Source organism: Cotesia typhae, unplaced genomic scaffold (assembly GCF_013202065.1).
Source record: "Cotesia typhae breed Kobodo isofemale line unplaced genomic scaffold, CoteBio_Ctyphae contig_27, whole genome shotgun sequence".
NCBI classification, from domain to species: Eukaryota; Metazoa; Arthropoda; class Insecta; order Hymenoptera; family Braconidae; genus Cotesia; species Cotesia typhae.
In genome coordinates, this window is record NW_027423733.1 from 3809383 (window position 1) to 3833527 (window position 24145).

General features: G+C 30.3%; 2 protein-coding genes across 2 annotated transcripts; one reads left to right on the forward strand and one right to left on the reverse strand.

Annotated features, from left to right (window-relative positions):
• Positions 1-113: 113 nt before the first annotated feature.
• On the reverse strand, positions 114-23889 carry LOC141525756 (uncharacterized). The gene is made up of 7 exons (XM_074240374.1): positions 23675-23889; positions 21860-22155; positions 1222-1263; positions 1071-1112; positions 776-899; positions 486-660; positions 114-378 (listed from the first exon to the last, which is right to left on the reverse strand). The coding sequence occupies exons 1-7, from the start codon at positions 23687-23689 to the stop codon at positions 149-151; spliced, it is 924 nt and encodes a 307-aa protein (XP_074096475.1). The 5' UTR covers positions 23690-23889; the 3' UTR covers positions 114-148.
• Positions 15893-20100, forward strand: LOC141525758 (uncharacterized). Its single transcript, XM_074240377.1, has 5 exons — positions 15893-16024; positions 16210-16350; positions 16950-17074; positions 18430-18631; positions 19667-20100. Exons 1-5 carry the CDS (start codon positions 15916-15918, stop codon positions 19867-19869), a joined length of 780 nt encoding a protein of 259 aa, XP_074096478.1. The 5' UTR covers positions 15893-15915; the 3' UTR covers positions 19870-20100.
• Positions 23890-24145: the final 256 nt, after the last annotated feature.

Here is a 24145-nt window from a genome sequence, read left to right on the forward strand (position 1 = left end):
TTCAAGTTATTTTATTATAATTATTTGGTATAAATTACATTATTGCAATAGTAAATTGCATATCTTCATCAAAAATTACAGTTTTAACATAATTATTGCGCATTAAAAAATAATTTAATTTAAAAAAACAAAAAAAAATATCGAATCTTTATGAAGTTGATTCTGGATATTTTTCGACATTTTTTCTTGGTATGATCTTCGAGTTCTTGCTCTTCTTCTTTTTCTTTTCTCCATTGTCTTCAAGATTGCCATCGTTATCTTCTTCTTCTTCATCCTCGTTATTTTTCTTTACTCGAGCGTAAGCGGCTCTCAGAGATTTTTGGAAATCAAGAGTGTGCTGGTTGAATGAGTAACTTGGATGATTTTTCAATACGATTGCTGAAATACAAAAAAGTTCGAATTATAAATGGGAAGTTTTAAAAGTAACGATGTAATTTTTGTTTTAATTATAAGACAAGGGGTTTTTAAGGAATTATTTTACTTACTGTACAAATCTATATCCAATTTAGTGCCTTGGAGTGTGTCCATCTTCGTCTTATTCGACTTAAAATAATTGAAATGAACAAGAACTTCATCTTTAATTATGAAATCTCCTTTCAAGAAATATTTTAAATTTTCGTAGGGACTAGACGCAACTCGAAAATGGCTCAAATAATTTTTCTGTAACAGACAAAAGGGGTAATGATTAAAGTAATACATACACATATTACGAAGTACAAAACGGAAGACAAGAATTTGTAACGTTTAATACTAGCAAGATCACTATAATTCTTACCAATTGCTGTCTCTTAGTATCCTCGTAATTTTCATATTTATCTACTTCTGCAATTGTCTGCATAGGTATAAAATCAGGTTTACTAAATGGATTGTCTACACCCGCGTTCAGCATCTGCAATGAACTATCAAAATAAATAATATTATTGTTAATTTCGTGTCGATACACTGTTAAAAATAAGATGCGACTTTGATGGCAATTTTATTTGATTGCAAATAGAATTTTTTATCGCGGAGTAGCATTTTCTTACTTTTATAATTCATGTAATAAATCATGAAATTATGAATATACGTACTTTACGGTTGCTCTAGTGTCGTCCATTTTGATAATTAATGAACTGAAAACATAAAAAGGTTAGTAAAATAAAGTTCATAAAAATAAATTGTAGTTTTAACAGAAATAATAGTTTTAACAATTTTTTGTAGTGCTAAGTACATTATACTTACTCTAATTTCTGATTATTCGCATTCAACTGTTCATTTACAGCCCTGTAACATACAGTATTCATTATAAATAAAAAAATTAAGTTATTTATAAAGTAGCTTTAAAGCCCGATATTATAAGAAGATATAATTCCAACAATTATATCATAATATTTATTTATTTATTTAATTTATTTTATTTATTTATTTAATTTATTTTATTTATTTCTAATATATATATATATATATATATATATATATATATATATATATATATATATATATATATTTATTTATTTCTTTATTTATAATATATATAAAATAGGTTTATTTTTCAATCGGTATCCCGTGTAAAAAAGTTGCGGGATTCCGCCGGTAATCCGCAGGTGATCCGCTGACTATCATGTGGAAGTCATATTTTGACACAAATAAGAATTCTAAATGAATTCCGGATGAAATCCTGATGAATACACAAAGATAGTATACTGTAAAAAATTTCGGTGTAAAAGATGGACCCAGAGACTTTTACACCGTCGTGTAAGTGTGAAAAGTCGGTGTAAACACTTATGTAAATTTAACACGGTGTAATTAACTGTTTTACACTATTCCGTGTTATTATTTATAACTCTGGAATTCCATCAATTATAAGCTATAATTATTAGGGTGGGTCAAAAAAATCGAATAATTTATTTTTGACTTTATACTCTGAAAAATAGGTTCGTAGACACCTAAAAAGAATTCTCTCCAAGTATAAGCTCTTAATTATAACGGGAAGGTCCTCCGCTTTGCGGGTTTCTATTTTTTTCGAATAATCAGATAAAAAAATTTATATCTCGCTTCCAACTGCTTGGAAAAATATTCCGTGGCATAGATTTTGTGAGAAATTGAATGCTTTACAAAAAAGGTCTCTTATGACTTTTTCAAAAACTCAACCGATTAAAAGATATTCATAGTTGAAGTTTGGCTATTTTAAGGAAAATATTCGTTTTTATTATGAATTTTATAAGTCGATGAAAAAAAATTATTTCGGATTGCGGAACTCATAATTTTGTAGGAAATTTACTGCTCTACAAAAATGGTCTCTTATGATTTTTTGATTAAGTGAAGCCGTTACGAGATATTCATCGTCAAACATTAACGAATATCAATATTTCCAGTTTTTGATCAATAATTCGATAAATTTTAATTTAAACTATGAGTTTCAGGAAAATATACATAAATTTGAGTTTCGATCGATAAAGAAATGTTATAAACAATTTTTTTAATATTGTTTTCAGTCTTGAGCTTGTTTGATTGCATTAAAACAAGAAATTAGAGCATTTTTTTCGATATATAGCCAATGATTAGTTTAATTTGAAGTGAATGACATATTTCTTTGTCAAATTTAATATGAAAAGTATTGAATCAAGTGAGAAACAACCAGTATTTAACTTTTTTATAGATAAATTTTTTATTGAATTATCAATTGCAATATAATTGTCTATATTTTTAACATAACAGTACGCTATTACTATAAATAATTTCTTTTATTACAATTTGGGAATGTTTTTGATGTTCTTTGACAACTTGCAATAAGTACTGGAATTGTTCTTCATTTTTGTCAAGCATTGATTATATTCACTGACTAATGCAACAGCTCGCTCTGCTGAATCATTGACAACTTTTAGTTGTTGAAAGTATTCTTTATTTTCGAGATAACTCTCATTAGTAGGCCATAATTCAACATCGATATCAAGAAAGTCATACGGTAGATCGAAGATTTTGAAAAGATTTAATGACTTTTTAGACACAAAGTCACTCAGAGTTCTCTGCGCCAATGAATTCAAATCTTTTTAGCAATTACAAATCTTTTAGCTTTAGAATCTGTACCTTCACGAGTATTAACAGCTTCAACAATACTTTTTTTACTTCTAATGGAACGCCATCGTCAAACAGTGATAAAATGGCAAGTTCATCGCTCAAATACCATAAGTGCGAAATCATTTTTTCACACGTAGCTGAAGAAATCAAAGGATTGATATGTTTGTACTCCAATAAATTTTTCATAAACTGCAAGTCATGATAAGCAGCAGTTGTTGCAGAAGTTGATGAAAACCAAGCTTTTAAATACAATGTGACTATAAAAATACAGAAATGACGAAGACCATGCAATTCTTTCTGAGAGAGTTTGAATTCATCTCTGAATAGATACATTTTCAAACTATAAATGGCCTTAGCCATCCATCTAGCATGATGAACAGCACCAGGACGTTTGAAAGAAATCTTTTCTTGAGGCATTTCTCCAAGGAAAATCAATGATAATTCCAATAATTCTTTATCTAACTTATTATAACATTTCTTTATCGATCGAAACTCAAATTTATGTAAATTTTCCTGAAACTCATAGTTTAAATTAAAATTTATCGAATTATTGATCAAAAACTGGAAATATTGATATTCGTTAATGTTTGACGATGAATATCTCGTAACGGCTTCACTTAATCAAAAATCATAAGAGACCATTTTTGTAGAGCAGTAAATTTCCTACAAAATCATGAGTTCCGCAATCCGAAATAATTTTTTTCATCGACTTATAAAATTCATAATAAAAACGAATATTTTCCTTAAAATAGCCAAACTTCAACTATGAATATCTTTTAATCGGTTGAGTTTTTGAAAAAGTCATAAGAGACCTTTTTTGTAAAGCATTCAATTTCTCACAAAATCTATGCCACGGAATATTTTTCCAAGCAGTTGGAAGCGAGATATAAATTTTTTTATCTGATTATTCGAAAAAAATAGAAACCCGCAAAGCGGAAGACCTTCCCGTTATAATTAAGAGCTTATACTTGGAGAGAATTCTTTTTAGGTGTCTACGAACCTATTTTTCAGAGTATAAAGTCAAAAATAAATTATTCGATTTTTTTGACCCACCCTAATAATTATGTGACTAAAACTTATACTATAGTGAAATTTATCTCATAATATAGAAGAATAACTAATTAACAACATCCCTTTGTCAAAAACCTCGATTACTTTTTGAGTTTCTCGTAATTATCATTTGACTGAGTGTGAGTGGTGGGACATCAAAAAATTCTTCTCTCTTACCTTGGTATACTTTAAGTCCAATTTCAGTTCGATCACTAAGTTTAAAAAAAATATTTCCCTCTCAATAAAAAATTTATCCTACAAACATTCAATATTATGAAGAATTAGACTGTTTACCTACGTAGTAAAAATTTTTTTTATTGTAATTGGTGGGACAGACATTTGTGACTGGTGGGACAAGTACAAAATGTCTACATCAAGTTGTTTATTAAAAAGGCTGTTATATTATTTCAACTCTAGAAACATTAAATAATTTTTATAGTAGAAAAAAGCCATATAGACAAATTTGTGAATTAGGAAATAAAGGATAAAGGGAAATGGAGGACCTTTACTCAGTAGGAATTTTCGGTAACTGAAAAAAGTAATTCGGACAGCCCAGACCGTTGTTTATATATTTAACTATAAATTATTTAGGATAATTAAAAAAACTAATTAAAAAACACAAATAAAGAATTTAGCATGCTGGCAACACGATCTTGATAAACTTAGGTGTTAATTAATAACGAACATAAACAAAATTTGTTCTTAAAACTAGAATAATAAATATGTTAGTTAATAATAAACATTTTTTACAGTGTACAGAAATATTGTTCTAGTGATAGATTGTTCAAAAAATTTTTTTTGCTCGACAGGCAGAAAGCGTCAACTTTCAGCCCGCTGCGCTAAACAAAGTTGCCGCTTCCTGCCTTCGTCCAGCAAAAAAATAGTATACACTCTACGGGAAATAAATAAGAAAGCCTCAGATTATATGTTTGTTGACCTCGGCTTTGCCTCGGACAACAATTACATGTGATCTGAGACATTTCTTACTTTACTTTCCTAGGTGTGTAATATACTAATTAAAACATCATTCAATTTCAGACGTATTTACAGGTCTTATAACAAAAAACGTTTCAGGTTCCTCCTCAGTATCATTTTCTATGACAAAACATACAGTGATTAAATTATTAATTTCTGTTATTGTTAATAATTCAGACGAATCGACACACAAATTCATAAAATTTTCGATCTCACAATACGGAAACACAGAACGGATTGATTCACATGGTCTTATTATTGCATAAAAGCTACTGTTCTCACAATTCACAACACATTTGTGGTTATAATCACAATAACAAATTTTTATAAATTTTGTTATAATGCCAATACAATTATTTTGATTATTACGGTAAATTACTACGGAAGAATTTGTTTTTTTATCGCGTTCATAGAGTTCTGAGTCATAAACCATATTGTTTTTAAATAAACGCATAAACGTGAAAACTTTAAACAGTTCCTGTAAGCGTTCAGTCATTAAAGCTCTCACTTCTTGAATTGACTCGTCACACTTTCTCAACTTTCCTAGAATGAAGCATTTTTCGAATATTGGAACAAGCTTGCGCCTTCTCAAATAAGTCAGTTCTAACTTCTTGCAATTCTCTGCTACATCACGACTTTCTTGTTGTGCTTCGGATTTGAGCTGTATAATATTATTGAAGACTGATAGAGCAGAACATACTTGTAATTGGGCATACCGAGTTCCTTGAATAAACCGTCTAAAAGTTCCGTTGAGGTCTTCATACGCAAAACACGACGTGTAGGGTAACGGACCGAATTTACGCACAGCATCAGGAAGATGAATCAAACAGTGTAAATTACAAGTCATGTGGGTTAATCCGTACAATCGTTCAAACTGGGAGATATATATTTTTATGGAAGTATTTGCTATTAAGATCATTTTTTTGTTGATAGAAGGATAACTTAAATAACTGACAGCAAGTACTAAGAGTTGGTGATGCTCTAAGCACTCTTTTCTCATAATCAAATGCAAAAGTGGAATCGAATAATATAATAACCACTGTTTCCATTCAGATGCCTTCCAATATTTATAGTCGAAAATAGATCTTGTTAATCGTGAAACAAATGCTGGAGGGCAAATTAATTTAATTTTTTTATCAACCCACTCTCGATGTTGGTAAAGCGAAAAAGGATAGTTTTTGTACTGTGCATCAAACCATAAACTGAATATTTTCCGTACAACTCCTAAAAATATACAGTGCATTGAATCTACCACAGTAGTATTATAAACATCATGCACTATTTGAGATAAAACTGTGGGACCTTTTATTCCATCGACTTCATTGCCAGAGATGAAGGCTTTCCTCCCATCACTGATAGATTCCGCAGTGTTTCTAAGTTTTAACCGTCGCTGATACGAGTAAACGCGTCTCCTATTAAAATTTTTACTCTTGATCTTGCAGTGGCAACACCTAAACACTCCTCGATGTCCCTTCATATTTAAAAAAGCAGCTTTAGCAGGAAGATCACACGTCCCGCAAATAATCATGCCTCTAACTTTGACTCTGTGATTCAAATCAGCTGGTTTGCACCAAACACCTTGAAAAATTTTCGTTAAATCGTTCCGAAAACTGTCTACAAATAAATTTGGCTGTGGTTTAGCTCCAAACCAAAGACCAGCTAACAATAAATTTTCTTTTTTTGTTCGTTGTTGAAATGTCAGTTCGTTTATCGTTAAATAAAATGGCCAGAGACTGAATTTTGATGATTTAAATAAAGCTACTCCGTCAGTATTCCAAGTGAATGAAATATTTGAGGGATACGACAGAAATCCATTGTTTTTAAATAATGATTGATAAACTTCCCCATCCCAGATGTCTTCTAAATTGTTTTGCACAATTTTTTGCCTATTGAACCGACTTTGTAATGAATTATAAAAATTTGGACGCCGAAAGAGATTGAAAAGTTGCGATATCAGAGGGACTTGAATGAAATAACTTACTTCGTTCTTCTTTTTACATCTCCGACAATACCCTTTTTCATTGTTTAACTTCAGAAAACAAACAGAACAAAAAAAATGTCGTTGAAGAGGTGTTTTCATGTTTTTGAAGAATTTTGTAAAAAAGTATAATGTTTTGATGCAAAAATTTGGTTTTATACAATGAACATTGATGAGAGATAGTAAATCGGCCAAAAGCACTTTAGTAACTTTATGGCGAATCCTGAACGTCAAGATACAAAGTACACTTTCGCCTAATGTAAGCGGAGCATTTTCATAAATAGGGTCATTTAAATGTTCATTATCGAAAGAAGCCCCTGCCTCGTCATCGTCAGTTGAACTATCACTGGTTTCACTTTCAGTAAATTGACTATCATCTGAGCTTTCATTCCATTCACTAACGTAATTTTCGGAGGAACTGTTAGAATCAGTTTGATCATAAGTACCGCTATAAGAAGAATCGGAGCTCCTACTGCGAGTATCGTGATTGTTATGACAATCAAAATTATAATCATCACCAACCCTACTATCTTCATAATTACTATCGTTCGTAAGACTCTGCTCATCGTCTGCACTAGCAGCGTATTCACTTTCCGAATCAGAAGAGTATTCGTTCTCGTAACGAGGGGAACATTGGGACTTGGAAGTATAGGAGTCTTGGCTTCTAGAAGAATCGGAATCGCTGGTATACTCGTATTCATTATCTGAAATGATCATAAAGGTTTAAGAGTATTTTTCTTAAAAAGATTCTGAAGAAATATTCCTAACATGTTATAATGGCTTTTTCGTTGCGCTGGCGTCAACAGCGCCGACGAAGTCCACCTAAATGTCTGGCTTACCTGGTTCGATGTAGGTTGGGCGCCAGGAACTTCCGTTCCACGATTCGTTAGTTGCCGTAGATCGTCGTTGGGCGGCGGGTCGAGATCGAAGAGATTCAAAAAGATTATACGATGATTACAAGGAGATCGGTTCGGAGAATAATTAAATAAAAAAATTTTGCTGGTACAATTTCGAGTCAAGGTTTTATTCAGCGGATAACGAGTTCAAATAACGTCGTAGGTTCAAGTCAAATACACAATAACTAAAGAACGAATCCGATCAACACAAAAATTGTTATAATAAACTTCGAATTTGTTCATACAAAAAAATTAATCTTAGTCGCCGGTTTCGATTATCAGCAAAATTTCGAGACAGAAAAATTATTTCATTTCGCTGTTTCGATTAACAATTAAATTTTTGAATTTAAGAAAATTGTTTATTTACAAAAAAATTCTGTTCTTGCTCGGTTAAAAATTAGTGTATTTAAGAATTATTTATTTAACAACATAAATCATTTCCTGGCACTGTTTCAATAAATAAATAATTGTATTTAAGAAAATTATTTATTAAAAAAAAATTTATTCTCTTGCGCAGTCTCGAAAAACAAATAATTATAATTACGAAATCATTTATTCAACAAAAAAAAATTATTCTCTTACGTTTTTTCAAAAAAAATTAATTGTTCGAGTTAGAAAAAATTAGTTATTTAACAAAAAAAAATTTTTATTCTATTCCGCTGTTGCGATTAAATAAAAGTTCGAATTTTCTAAGAACAATTATTTATTTAACAAAAACAAAAAAAAATTTTCATTCGATTCCGCTGTTGCGATTTCATAAATTTTCGAATTTTCCAAAAAGTTATTTATTTGACAAAAACCAATTAACTTTTAATTTATTTCGCCGGGTTCGATAATCAGCAATAAAATAAATCAACGATAACTAATCAGTGGGGCAATTGGGTTGTGGTTACCCGTTGGGTAACTCGCAGAACAAAGCTCGAGGTGCGACACAAAAAAATTACAAACGTACCATCTATTCAGTCACTCATTACAATAATATTTAGCACCGATACCTGGATGATGTCACCATAACTGCGTAGTCGAATTACATTAGTTAATTACCTCGGAATTAATTCCGACTTTGTACGAAATTTCCCCAAAAGAAAATAAACAAACAAAAAAATATCTTAATCAGCGCTCTCGCTTCGAATTCAAACGACTAGCAGGTCGCGGTGAGGTCACCCAGGTGAAATATCAATCTGCGACCACTCTTACCCGCTCAGTCGACCTCCTGGATGCACAGCGAGGAATTCCGGCGTTGGTGGCACTGACGGCGGCGGTGACCTCGGCGATGATGTTTTCCCCACGGAATCGGCGGGATCGGCAGATCACGAAGCTGATCAGATTGTCCTTGAAGGGGCGACACGACTCGGAATTAGTCACTCAGTGATCGACCCTCTCAGACAATTAGCAAATCCTGTTATCTCGACAATGGCGGTACAATTTTTCCTCGACAAATTTTTCCTTTCTCTTAGAATTAATTATCTCGGCCTCGCAGTTAATTTAATCACCAATTTTTTTTTTTTAAACGAATTGAACGATGCTATTTTTCGCAATTTTTAACAATACTCATCGGCTGATCGAATTGGCAGTCGTCAGAAAACGTAATTAATCGTAATCGAATTTTCAAAAATATTTTTTTTTTTTTTTAAAAGGTCTCTTGCACGTGGCTTCGCTTGAGCCGGGTAACAACTTGTTGTCGCTTTTTTTCCGTTTTGCTTTCCTTCATCAACATGTGGTCGTTCACTCGAGCGCAACTAATAACATGCGCGTCCAATCGGCCGTCGTACGATAAATTACCGGGATCGATGATTGGTCGATTCCCTAGTCTGGTTCGAATTTCGGTGTCCAGGTGGAGTCTCGATACTTTCCTGTCGTTCCATTTTCCGATCCTTCGTGGTTCCCATTTCCATGACGTCCTCGTTCTCGATGCTCCTCCCAGATGTCTCCTCGATCGCTGGTATCGACTGAGTGCGGGTTCGCCCGGTCGCTTTTCTCATTCATTCCATTCGTCACACTATACCCGATACATCGAAGTTGAATCGGACACATTCATTCGTATATTTAAATTGGCGCGGTTCGAGTTCAAATTTTCTTTTACCTCGAGCTTTGGGTTTCGGTCGGCACCACATGGGGCGACACAGTCGCGTCGAATCTCCGCGGTCCATCAGTATGACCAACTCGAGGCTAAATAATATTCAAAATCAACAAATTTAAGTCTATAGTCAAAAAAAAAATAATCTGACATGAGAAATTTCCCATGCCACAATGTTAACAAATAAAAGGCTTGAATATTTATTATAGAACACATAAAAATTGACATAAAAGTATCATAAAGTTATTCTAAAATAATCATATAAGTATCTGAAAATTGTCTTAAGTCTCCTGGAATTATCATAAAGTTGGCATAAAAGTATCCTAAAATTGTCATAAAAGTATCTTAAAATTATCATAAAATTATTCTAAAATTATAATGAAAATGTCATGAAGTTGTCCTAAAATTGTCGTGAAAGTATTCTAAGATTATCATCGGATTTTCTAACATTGTCATAACAGCATCATAAAGTTGTCATAAGAGTATCTTTAAATTGTCACAACAGTATCCTACAATCAACATAAAATTGTCCTAAAATTATCATGAAGTTGTCCTAAAATTGTCGTGAAAGTGTCCTAAAGTTGTCCTAAAAGTGTTCTAATATTGTCATAAAAGTAACCTACAATTATCATAGAGTTGTCCTAAAATTATCATGAAGTTGTCATGAAATTATCCTAAAATTGGCGTAAAGGAATCCTAAGATTATTATGGAGTTTTCTAAAATTGTCATAACAGCATCATAAAGTTGTCATAAAGCTATCCTAAAATTATCATAAGTGTCCTAAAATTATCATAAAAGTATCCTAAAATTATCATGAAGTTGTCATAAAGTTGTCGTGAAAGTATCCTAAAGTTGTCATAAAAGTGTCCTAATATTGTCATAGAAGTATCTTACAATTATCATGAAGTTGTCCTAAAATTATCGTGAAGCCTTGAAGTTGTCCTAAAATTGTCATGGAAGTATCCTAAAATTATCATGAAGTTTGCTAAAATCATCATAAAAATTTCCCTAAAGTTGTCATAACAGCATCATAAAGTTGTCATAAAGTTATCCTAACATTATCATAAAAGGGTCCTTAACTTGTCATAAAATTGTCCTAAAATTGTAATAAAAGTATCCTACAATTATCATGAAGTTGTCATAGAAGTATCCTAAAGTTATCATAAAAGTGTCCTAAAATTGTCATAAAAGTGTCTTAAGATTGTCATGAAAGTATCCTAAAAATATCGTGAAGTTATCATAAGGTTGTCCTAAAATTGTCGTGAAAGTATTTTTAAGTTGTCCTAAAAGTGTCCTAATATTGTCATAAAAGTAACCTACAATTATTATAGAGTTGTCCTAAAATTATCATAAAGTTGTCATGAAATTTTCCTAAAATTGGCGTAACAGAATCCTAAGATTATCATGAGGATTTCTAAAATTGTCATAACAGCATCATAAAGTTGTCATAAAGCTATTCTAAAATTTCCATAAGTGTCCTAAAATTTTCATAAAAGTGTCCTAAAATTGTCATGAAAGTACCCGAGAAAAAATTTTTCTATATAATCATATATAATTGTATATAATCATATATGATTATATATGATTATATATCAAATCACATATATAATTATATACAATTATATATAATCATATATAATTGTATATAATCTGACATTTTTCTTAGAAAATCTAATTAATTTCGATGATAATTTTTCAGAGTTTATCAAAACTCCAATAAAACTTTGCTCAAAAAAAAAAAGAGTAAATATCGAAGTGATCCCCGGTGGTTTTTTGTGAAGAGTTCTTATAGTTTTGTATAAAAATCAACTTATATAAGACTTTGATCGTAAATGAATGCAGCACTTTTATCGATTTACCTGTAAATGAACTGTCATCATTCGAACTGGTTGCCTTTCGACATTTTTTTAATATCCGATACTTTGTTGATCTTGATAATTGCGCAAAATCTTTCATTATTTTGTATTTGATCAAGACACCAGTATTTTATGCGTACTTATAAGATAGCTCACGGGATAATTTCTTTCATATGTTTTTTATTTACGTTTTTTTAACCTATTTTAGTTTATTTTTTTTTTTTTTAACCGATTCGCATTTATTTTTTGTTGACAAACTTCAATTAATTGACGCTTTATCGTTAATGAAAATAATTAAATAACCGTAAAAATATTGATATTAATAATGTCCAAAAAAATGTTCTCTTTAATTTTTTGGATTGGTTTGGGTTACGCATCTGTGGTTAAAACTGAAAAGATAAAAGCTTCTACCAAGTCGGGCTTTGTTGTGAAGTCAAGAAATAAAAATTTACCTATTAAAATACTATTACAAGATGGTAAGTAAAAAATTTTAATTTTAAAACCATGAAATGTTCAAAATTTCTATTTAATTAATATTAGTTTATTAATAATACTAATAATAAATTTTGATGAATTTGAATAACTAATTTAAATAATTATTTTTGAAAAGATGACGAGGAATATTTAAATAAACAGACGGTGGATGAAGCATGAAACTTATTGAAAAAAGCAGTCCAACCAGGAGTTGAGGCTAAGAATGTGGGAAAAAAAGGTAGAAGTAAAAAAGACAAAGAACCGAATCCTATTGACGCAAAAATTGTTGATCAGCAATCAATCTTTTGCACTGGCAACAAGGATGATTTGACTGATGGTAAATAACTTAAATTACAATCAAAATTAATCATTTTAATATCTCAACTTTACTTAATTTTTAATAAGTATAAAATATTTTAGATTCTGCCAATTAGCAACTTTTTTTTTAATAGAATTTTTTTTTTTATTTATACTTTCAAAGTAATCAGATCAATATTTAAATTTGTGCAGAGAAATATCAAATTTTGTTTCAAATTAAGATTATATTTTAGTATGATTTTATGAAAATCTTTATGATTATTTTAACGATTTATTTATTTTTTTATTTATGTCAAATTTTTATTTTGCCAAATCTGTAAGAATGTATTTATTGTGCTAGATCAATTAGGGCCAACACCGTTAACAACCCAAAAGCAGTTCTTACTGATGGTCAATTACAGACTGTTGCTCATGGATCAAAACGACTAGATCGTAAAGATAAAAATCAATCCAATGAACGTCTTTCTGATGGTAGACCGACAGATGATAAAGGTTAATACTAGTTTACTGATTTTGTTTTGAATTTTATAATTTTTCAAACTCAATGCAATTTAAGTATGGTGACCTTACTGTTTCATATTTTTTTCGACTAATAAAATTGCTTTTCTTAAAATTAATCCAATAATTGGACGACAAACTTAAAAAAATCATAATTTTTAGATTTGAAAAAAAATCACAATTAAACAAACAGTTGACATTTTAGTATATATTAGGGTGGGTCAAAAAAATCGAATAATTTATTTTTGATTTTATACTCTGAAAAATAGGTTCGTAGACACCTAAAAAGAATTCTCTCCAAGTATAAGCTCTTAATTATAACGGGAAGGTCCTCCGCTTTGCGGGTTTCTATTTTTTTCGAATAATCAGATAAAAAAATTTATATCTCGCTTCCAACTGCTTGGAAAAATATTCCGTGGCATAGATTTTGTGAGAAATTGAATGCTTTACAAAAAAGGTCTCTTATGACTTTTTCAAAAACTCAACCGATTAAAAGATATTCATAGTTGAAGTTTGGCTATTTTAAGGAAAATATTCGTTTTTATTATGAATTTTATAAGTCGATGAAAAAAATTATTTCGGATTGCGGAACTCATGATTTTGTAGGAAATTTACTGCTCTACAAAAATGGTCTCTTATGATTTTTTGATTAAGTGAAGCCGTTACGAGATATTCATCGTCAAACATTAACGAATATCAATATTTCCAGTTTTTGATCAATAATTCGATAAATTTTAATTTAAACTATGAGTTTCAGGAAAATTTACATAAATTTGAGTTTCGATCGATAAAGAAATGTTATAATAAGTTAGATAAAGAATTATTGGAATTATCATTGATTTTCCTTGGAGAAATGCCTCAAGAAAAGATTTCTTTCAAACGTCCTGGTGCTGTTCATCATGCTAGATGGATGGCTAAGGCCATTTATAGTTTGAAAATGTATCTATTCAGAGATGAATTCAAACTCTCTCAGAAAGAATTGCATGGTCTTCGTCATTTCTGTATTTTTATAGTCACATTGTATTTAAAAGCTTGGTTTTCATCAACTTCTGCAACAACTGCTGCTTATCATGACTTGCAGTTTATGAAAAATTTATTGGAGTACAAACATATCAATCCTTTGATTTCTTCAGCTACGTGTGAAAAAATGATTTCGCACTTATGGTATTTGAGCGATGAACTTGCCATTTTATCACTGTTTGACGATGGCGTTCCATTAGAAGTAAAAAAAAGTATTGTTGAAGCTGTTAATACTCGTGAAGGTACAGATTCTAAAGCTAAAAGATTTGTAATTGCTAAAAAGATTTGAATTCATTGGCGCAGAGAACTCTGAGTGACTTTGTGTCTAAAAAGTCATTAAATCTTTTCAAAATCTTCGATCTACCGTATGACTTTCTTGATATCGATGTTGAATTATGGCCTACTAATGAGAGTTATCTCGAAAATAAAGAATACTTTCAACAACTAAAAGTTGTCAATGATTCAGCAGAGCGAGCTGTTGCATTAGTCAGTGAATATAATCAATGCTTGACAAAAATGAAGAACAATTCCAGTACTTATTGCAAGTTGTCAAAGAACATCAAAAACATTCCCAAATTGTAATAAAAGAAATTATTTATAGTAATAGCGTACTGTTATGTTAAAAATATAGACAATTATATTGCAATTGATAATTCAATAAAAAATTTATCTATAAAAAAGTTAAATACTGGTTGTTTCTCACTTGATTCAATACTTTTCATATTAAATTTGACAAAGAAATATGTCATTCACTTCAAATTAAACTAATCATTGGCTATATATCGAAAAAATGCTCTAATTTCTTGTTTTAATGCAATCAAACAAGCTCAAGACTGAAAACAATATTAAAAAAATTGTTTATAACATTTCTTTATCGATCGAAACTCAAATTTATGTATATTTTCCTGAAACTCATAGTTTAAATTAAAATTTATCGAATTATTGATCAAAAACTGGAAATATTGATATTCGTTAATGTTTGACGATGAATATCTCGTAACGGCTTCACTTAATCAAAAATCATAAGAGACCATTTTTGTAGAGCAGTAAATTTCCTACAAAATTATGAGTTCCGCAATCCGAAATAATTTTTTTCATCGACTTATAAAATTCATAATAAAAACGAATATTTTCCTTAAAATAGCCAAACTTCAACTATGAATATCTTTTAATCGGTTGAGTTTTTGAAAAAGTCATAAGAGACCTTTTTGTAAAGCATTCAATTTCTCACAAAATCTATGCCACGGAATATTTTTCCAAGCAGTTGGAAGCGAGATATAAATTTTTTTATCTGATTATTCGAAAAAAATAGAAACCCGCAAAGCGGAGGACCTTCCCGTTATAATTAAGAGCTTATACTTGGAGAGAATTCTTTTTAGGTGTCTACGAACCTATTTTTCAGAGTATAAAATCAAAAATAAATTATTCGATTTTTTTGACCCACCCTAGTATATATGAAAAGCATTTTTTTTATTATTATATTAAAAATATAAAAAAAAAAAACCGGTATACTTATTTGGATAAATTTTAAAAAAGTTTTTCGTGATGAATTTATTTTTTGTTAATATTGAAGTATAAAATTACATTCAAAAGCAATCATGAAACTAAAGAATTTATTTAAGTTTAACCTTAAATTTATTAATAAATTATTTTCTATACTTATAGATATACTCAATAAAATTAAATCAAGCAGCAAGGCAGAAACACGTTCAACGATGGAATCAATTCACAGTGATAATGAAGAACAGACTGGTTCTCAGGGATCAAAACATCACCAAGATCAAGAGCAAATTGAAGATTATTCTTCTGATACTGAATCGAGCGGTAATAAAAATTAATTATAATTTATTTAGCTTATATATGTAATTAGCCCACATTAATTCGTATAATTTTTTCAACTCAACGTTACTTTGAGTTTAAATTTTATAAAGTTAATTTTAATTCTAGTTTTTTCCTAATATCATGGTTAAACTACTTCTAAGTATATAATTATTAAATAAAATTTTTAGAAAAAAAATGCAACAAACGAAAAGGAACTGGTGCTGATAAAAAAGTAGAATCTAGTCAACGATCTCACAAACCTAAAAAATTAAGAAGAGAAAAATCCAGTTCAAGCGATGATTCAAGTGACACTAGCGATAACTTAAGTGGTATTTTTCATTTACAAATTATTTTTTTTCTATAAATTTATTTGGTATTATGTATTATAATCAATATAGCTGACCTAATAATTCGAGACACTAAAATTGATTTGTGAACTAATTAGAAAAGGATAGATACAGAGGTGTTCCAGTTGTCCTAGGGAGCCTCTGATTTTTACATATTTACAGGTCGCAAAGATTTTCTGAAAATCAGTTAGCGAAGAACTGAAAGATTCATTATATTATATTTATTATATTTACTTTATTTAAGAGGATATTAACGACACAGCAGTTAACTCAAGTGTTGTTTCGGGAATATTGTGGAGGATAAAGAAATTTGCTGATTTTTATGCCATTGTGGCCTCAAAAATCCTCTAATAATGAATGAGGGAAGCACTTAAATACTTGGTGTTAGTTTGTATATTTTATTTATAAAATTATCAAAGTTCCAATTCAAGGGACGTTGAAAGAGTTAAGGAGATAATCAGTAGAATTGGAAAAATTTTAGTTTTTAATTTTTATAATCCTATTATTTTTGAATTATTAACAGTCAGCTGTATTAATTGTTTTTGACAATTTTTATTATTGAATTTTTAACTATTTTACAGGTAAAAAACTTTTCGAAGAATTTTTGAAATGGCATGAGAAAAAAAAGAGTAAGAATAGGAGCAGAAGTGAAAGTAAAAGCAGGAGTAACAAACATCGGAAGGACAAAAAGCCAAAAGCAAAGGAGGTTTGAACTTGATTTCTATCGAAAGTTTTTAATTAAATATATTTTATTAAAAGACTTGCAGGTTTAACTATAGTGAATATTTTTTCGTTAATTTAATCTGAATGTGGAAGGATATTTGTTCAAAAATATCTTTATCTGCGAATTTTTCCGTCAAGATACTTATGTCTTCTTTAAGTTTTATAACCATTATTCCGAGGACAGCTTTGCATGCTTAGCTATTACTTATTTACGAATACACTGATAGATCTTACTTTTAGAAGACAATTATTTTATAAAAAGCCCAAGTATAAAGAGCTCAAATTTAATAAACGTGCATTATACGTCGGTATACTCGTTTTATAGAGTCAGTGTTACATACTTTTTGAGAGTAAACATCACTGTGACGATCGAAAAAAAAGCTGATTTTCGGGAATTTTTTTGACAGGGAAAGGAATTTGGGGATCGGTTTTTTTTTTTATTTTATTAAGGGTACATTGAAGATTATTACTCTAGATTTTTAATTAAAAAATATTTAATTATTACAAAGTTATGAACAATCTCGTAGAGCACTGGAGAAAATTCCCCCATGGTCGGGTCGATAACTCAAAAACGGATCATCTGAAAATAAAAACCCAAATTGCTTTTTAATCAGTAAGGATGTAGTTATTGTTGCACGTACAGAATTTTAAAAATTTTGATTTTAAAAATTTTTTTAGCCGGGTTAAAGCAAAAAAAAACATTGAAAATAATGAGAAAATTTTCAAAATGGCGTACGTGCAACGATAACTACATCCTTACTGATTAAAAAGCAATTTGGGGTTTTCTATTCACATGATACGTTTTTGAGTTATCGATCCGACCATGAAGGGGGAAATTTTATCTAGTGCTCTACGAGATTGTTAATAACTTTGTAATAATTAAAAATTTTTTAATAAAAATTTAAGGTAATAATCTTTAATGTACCATTAATAAAAAATAAAAAAATCTGATCCCCAAATTCCTTTGTTTTCCTATCAAAAAAATTTCAGAAAATCACCTCTTTTTTCGACTGTCACAGTGGTATTCCCTCCGAATTATTTTCGCAAAAATCGACCTTTTTCCACTTAGTTATTTTCTGTAGGCTTTCATTCTTCGTGATTTTTTTGGGCTCGGGAGAAATCGTAAAATATTTGAATGATTCTCCAGATGTTTTTCAGTTTTTTTATTTGATTATTTCCGTTTTAATGTTTTTCTTTTTCATTTTGACCAAGAATAAATTTCAAAGATAAATATATTTCGTCAAATGAAATCAGCCCTAAATATGTTGTATTTTTTTTTTTTGTTTGGAAAGGGAGCAAACAAATAATTTTTTAAAAATTTATTTTATATCTTAATAGGTAGAATTAGTCGAAAAATCTGGGATAATTGTAAATCGATTTAAATTGGATCTAATTACGGAAAGTAATACAAAAAATTCAAGAGAAATGACTCGTCAATTATTCAAATTAATTGTTGGTACGGAAGAGTTAGCCAAGATGACGATCGTTAAAACAAAAGGACGAGAACTAATGCCTGAAAAATATCTTGAAGCTATTTTCGGTAAGCTCACGTATAATGATGTTGCTGAATTTTTTTACGTCTGTACTAGAATTTATAAAGAATAGGGTAGGGCGGGGCTAGTTGATCACCTTTTGGTTCGACCTTCCATAACTTTAAGAGGATGTATCGGATTTAATCAAGTCATATACTGTTAGGTTCGTAATTTAGTCTTCTTCAAATAGTCTAGCAACACAAAAACGATCCGAGTCCAAATTTTCAAGTTATTCCCGGAAATACGCGAATGCTCCAAATTGCTCAAGGTGCCCCACTAGTGAGGCTAGTTGAGTATGAGGCTAGTTGTGCAATGGCTAAAATAAACGGAATGACTGTATTGAATGATATAAAAACAAAATAAAATTGTAATTAACTAGCAAATATTTAATTTATTATAATTCTACATTCGTATAATTATGATTGTAATAATAGTTATAAACATAACAATATTAATTATAATTATGTTATATATTTATTTTAATTTTTACACATTATATTAAATCATCTCGTGTACAAATCAATTGATAATTATTAATTTAGTGAAGAAAAATTTCATTTTTCAATATCGAAAATCTAGTAGGGCTGGTTTAACACGCAGTCAGCGCCTTGCTCAACTAGCCCCAATTGAGGCAACAAAATAAAAGTTAGATTATAAAAGAATGATAAGAATTAAAAATAAACAATCATATATAATCGAAAGGGCAAACATTAAGTCATCTTTGAATACTTTCGTGATCACAAAATAGCATTTTTAAGCGAGTTTAGGAGAAAAATTCTGAAGACCTGTTTTTTTTTTTATGTAAATAAAAAAAGAAAAAATTTGTCAGTTAGTCTAAACATCGGACGGCAGTTGACTTTCGCGCGATGTGTTCTCCTCTCGTAACCCTTTTTTTCACCATTTACACTTTTGTTGTAAGTTGCTTAGTTTTCGAGATATTTCGATTGCACAACTTACCCCTACGATCAACTAGTCCCGCCCTACCCTACTTTAACGATACGAACTATCACTTCATTAAATCTCATCATAATTGTTTTCAATAGAATATGTGACGATCCATACTGCAAATGGCCGAGAGTTAAATGCGGCAGAATTTAAAAAGTGTGTCGGAAAGATGCTTTCCACCATTCGTGAGAGTTTAAAAAGCAACAACGATAATAAAAATGATGCTAAACACCAAAATGAAGATCATGCTAATAAGAAAAATAAAAATGATGATGGAAGCGAACCTGAAAATGATGTTTAAAAGCAATAATTTCTCACTTTTTTTTTTGTTATTTAAAAGTTCTACATATTGATATTTTTCAATGTTAATTTGGTTAATGTTCTAAGCCCAAAATGTTGATGGTATTTTATTATTCTCTTGCAATGACTCATAATTAATTAACTTAAAAAACTGTATTGTTTTCAAGTTTTTTGAAAATAAAACATGTTCTTGTTGCGTTCATTACTTAGTAATACTATTTAGTTTCTCTCTTTTCAAGGATTCAAAATGTCATGTTTAATCGTTTAACCAGTTTATTTATTGTACAATACAACTTGGATATATTTCTTTCTTTCTTCTACTTACATAAAATATTTTAAGTATAAATGGAGATATAGATAAAGATATAACTGCCGTAAGGGTGGGTAGATCATCCGATGTAACTTATAACCAGGTTGTACTGTACTAAGATTCAGTTTGACAGTGACGTGTGTAAAATGGATCAACTTTATGTAATTAATGAATTATTTAGAAAATGTTCGCAGTGACAACTATTTAATTTGATTTTTATTGATTATTATTAATTTTCAGATAATATGCTCGTTTTTTTTTTTTTTTAACCGAGAATAATCTTTATTATGTTTGTTGAATTCAAGAAATTCCAGTTTTATTTAATCTAAAAATTTTTCAAAAAGAATTTTTGTTAATTATTTTTTATTTGATTTTAAATTAATTTTTTTATTTGATGCCTGCCCCCTCCCTCCCCTCTCCCCCGACCAGCAGCACTCGCTTCGCTCGTGCCGCAAATGTCGGGGGCAGGTATCAATTTTTTTTCAGTGAAGTACATTAAATATTTTACGTACTTTCGACCGGCTATAAAAAAAAATAGTATACACTATACGGGCAGAAGTTTGAGAGCTCTGAATTGCGCGCCATGATCATGGCGCGCAGTGCAGAAATCTCAAACTTTCTGCCCTAATAGTGTAATATACTATTCGTCATTTTGTGACGAACACAAAAATTATGTTTTTGAGCTTAGAGGGCTCAAGAACAAAATCAGTGGAATTCTAAGCGTTTAGGTATGGGCTCAGCGGGAAGTTGCAGGGATGGCCTTTAGGGTCAACCGTCTTCCTGATTTTTTTGCATACTTTCCAGCCTAAAATCCATTGATATTCCGACAAAAATGATAAATATTTAAATAGGCAGGGTATTTTTAATGTTGGGAGCCTAATGGTTCATCGTAACGTGGCGAATATTGCTTTTCTTTCGATTTTCGTTGTTTTCGGGGTACGCTCAATCATGCAGTCTCTTACAAATAAGCTCTTTGATGTCGTGATGGAAAAGACCTAGTTCCTCTTCTAAAATTCCTTCTTCTTAGTATCCTGAAGTAATAATCTGTCATGACGAGATGGTCCTCTTACAGGGAAGAGTGATACAACTTCCCTACCGGTAAAGGAGTGGGCAAAAATACCGAAGCTTATCAACAATCGGATAACTCTTCATTAAAATTCGGTACAAATTTATTATTTAAAAATTAATTTTTTTAATAGCTCAAAATATTACTTTGTTAGTGCTAATTTCTTTTTTTAATATTTCTTATTTTACGTCTCGATTTATAATAAAACCATTACAATCTATCACTAACTTTCTTTCCATATTATTTTTGGATATTCATCCGGAATTCATCCGGAATGCATTTAGAATTCCTATTTGTGTCAAAATATGACTTCCACATGATATTCAGCGGATTCCCTGCGGATCACCTGCGGATTACCGGCGGAATCCCGCAACTTTTTTACACGGGTATGAATCAATTAGGAAGTTATAAGGTGCTATCAACTCAACAATAACTACCTAATAACATCTAGTGCAATTCTTCAAATGTCTGAAAATCGGTATTATATTTTTCTTATAAGGTTCCCATTTTTATAATAATGAATTTCTAAGTCAATAACAAAATTTATTCAGACTAATACATATTAAATGCGCTAAAGTGTTAATAAAATTCTATATTTCAAAAGTGGAAACTTACTTCAATATTCGGTTGTTTTCTTCATATCCTTTTAATAGCTGATCAACTTTTTTCTCAATTGATTCGCCATGTTTAGTATCAACTTTAGCAACTTTGAATGGAATGAATGGAGTAATCTTTCCACCTAAAGGTTGCTGTCGCCCGGGTGGTACCTGCGTTGAATTACTTATGGCTGCCGATTTTTGTGTGTTCTCTTTATTGTGAAGATGTGTCACTACTTGGCTTTTTTTTGATTGACTGGATCTTATCGATGATGTTGAAGAATCGCTTAACTCATCGTCACTTTCATATTGTCTCTATAACGATATGGTAATTAAAAAATTTGTAAAAAAAAATTTAGGACAGCATGTACAGTAAAAGTTTATTATCTGTGAGTATTAGTTGAGCTGTGTATTAACTGATTATTTAGCGGTGTATTATTTATGAAGCAAAAAAAGTTGGAAGATTTTTCTATTTTATGCTTTACGAAAAAACTTAAATTTCAGGAATAATTTATTTTTCCACGAATATTGCTGATCTCCAATGGAACCTAAATATGTCGGAAAAAGCAGTTATCGGCGCCAGAGTACCAAGTCAGTCAACCTAAAAAGAAAGCTTATTTTAAATTCGTAAACATGGGACTTATAACATAAAATTGAGGAAATCCTCCTCTAGTGATTTGTATCGTAATATCTGCATTTCCAAGTAATTGATTTGAAGAAAAGTGCATGATTCCTTGTTAATGTGACCATTGGATTGTTAGATGTCAGTTTCCCGTTGCTGTGAACATTACATAGATAATTAATAATATGATGCAGATAACTAAACTAAATAATTCATAGTATTTATGCTAATTAGAAGAACTTTTCTAAATGCTCAAGCTAAAACTTGTTGATTCTCACTTCATTCTTCTCTATGACAAAAAAAATTCAACTGTTTCAATAATTACAACTACGTTAAATGAAACTGAATGGTATTGAGATAATGAAATTTCTCAAAAATAATAGGATAAATAAATAACGTCAATAATCTTGCACAGTCAACCCAAAGCAGAAAGTAAAAACGAACAAAATAAGAAACATTTACAGTAAGCTCTTACACAGCGTACCAGTCTTAATTACTATTTACTGTTATTAAGATATAAAAGTTAGAGGTTTTATGAGATATTATTTATTAATTATAAGAATTAAAATTCATTCGATAGAGAGAGAGGCACGGGTCTATCATACACTGTAGCTCGTGCCCCGTGTTCCATGCATATGAAATATCTGTACAGGTGAACTGTATGTATAGACCCATGTTCCATGCTTCATCGGACACATTTTCTCGGAAACTATAATTTTGAGATGACAAAAAATTAGTGATTACAATAGTGAATGCGATAAATTGAAGGAGCTTTTAATTATTATTTCTTACAATAATAAAATCAATGATAACAATTTACAATAATAACATAATTAATTTAAATGTGACTATAAGAAATTTAGCACTTCGATGATTTTCAAACAAAGGAGTACTTTTCGCTTGCAAATAAAAATGTGTTCCTTGCCTGTTGAAAAACTCCAATAAGATCCCATCAAAAGCGACAAAAGCCACTTAGAAACCAATAACACTTATGAGTTTCTAATTGGCTTTTGTCGCTTTTGATGGGATCCTATTGGAAATTTTAAACAGTGTTTGTTCGTGTGCGAACATAACATAGGTATATAAAAAGATACATTTATATTACATTACAGAAATAATGACGATTAATATGAAAACAATTATTTTTAAAACAAAGCAAACTAATGACTGTTTAGTATGCATTCAAATACTAGTAAATAATAAGCAACTAACCTTTCTCGTGTTCATGTTTAATTTAACTGAAAAAGATATAAATTAACTTTTTATTTACGGGATTTTAGTGATTACAATCAAATCTCCGCTGTTATTCCTTTTATTAGATGAGTCTAACCACAAAATTCGCGTAATTACAATTATAAACGGCACCTGATAAACCTATAATATAAGCTACGGCATATACGTCTAAAAAACAATAGAAAAAGTAGAAAGGGTTGAGTCTGTATAGTCGGTGCACGCGACTACGAAGTTTGCGCAATCGCAAGTGGAATGTGGGGGAAACTACGGTTGAAGAAGGAAAGAACGGCGTAGTTATTGCAATAGGATGCATATGTGGTAGTGTGAAACTTATCCGAGTTATACAGTGCATAGCATACACATATGCATATGTACATGGAGAAGCGCATACTCATCGTTTTCAACCGTTCTAACTCTCGGCGATCATATACATGTGTTAGTGAGCACGAG

Coding starts and splice junctions, on each gene's coding strand:
- LOC141525756 (XM_074240374.1), bottom strand. Junction 1,113..1,221: donor GCGAATAATCAGAAATTAGA/GTAAGTATAATG, acceptor TTATGTTTTCAG/TTCATTAATTATCAAAATGG. Junction 379..485: donor ATTGGATATAGATTTGTACA/GTAAGTAAAATA, acceptor TTTGTATTTCAG/CAATCGTATTGAAAAATCAT.
- LOC141525758 (XM_074240377.1), top strand. CDS start 15,916: ATGGAATCAATTCACAGTGATAATGAAGAACAGACTGGTTCTCAGGGA. Junction 16,351..16,949: donor CACTAGCGATAACTTAAGTG/GTATTTTTCATT, acceptor ACTATTTTACAG/GTAAAAAACTTTTCGAAGAA. Junction 17,075..18,429: donor AAAAGCCAAAAGCAAAGGAG/GTTTGAACTTGA, acceptor ATATCTTAATAG/GTAGAATTAGTCGAAAAATC.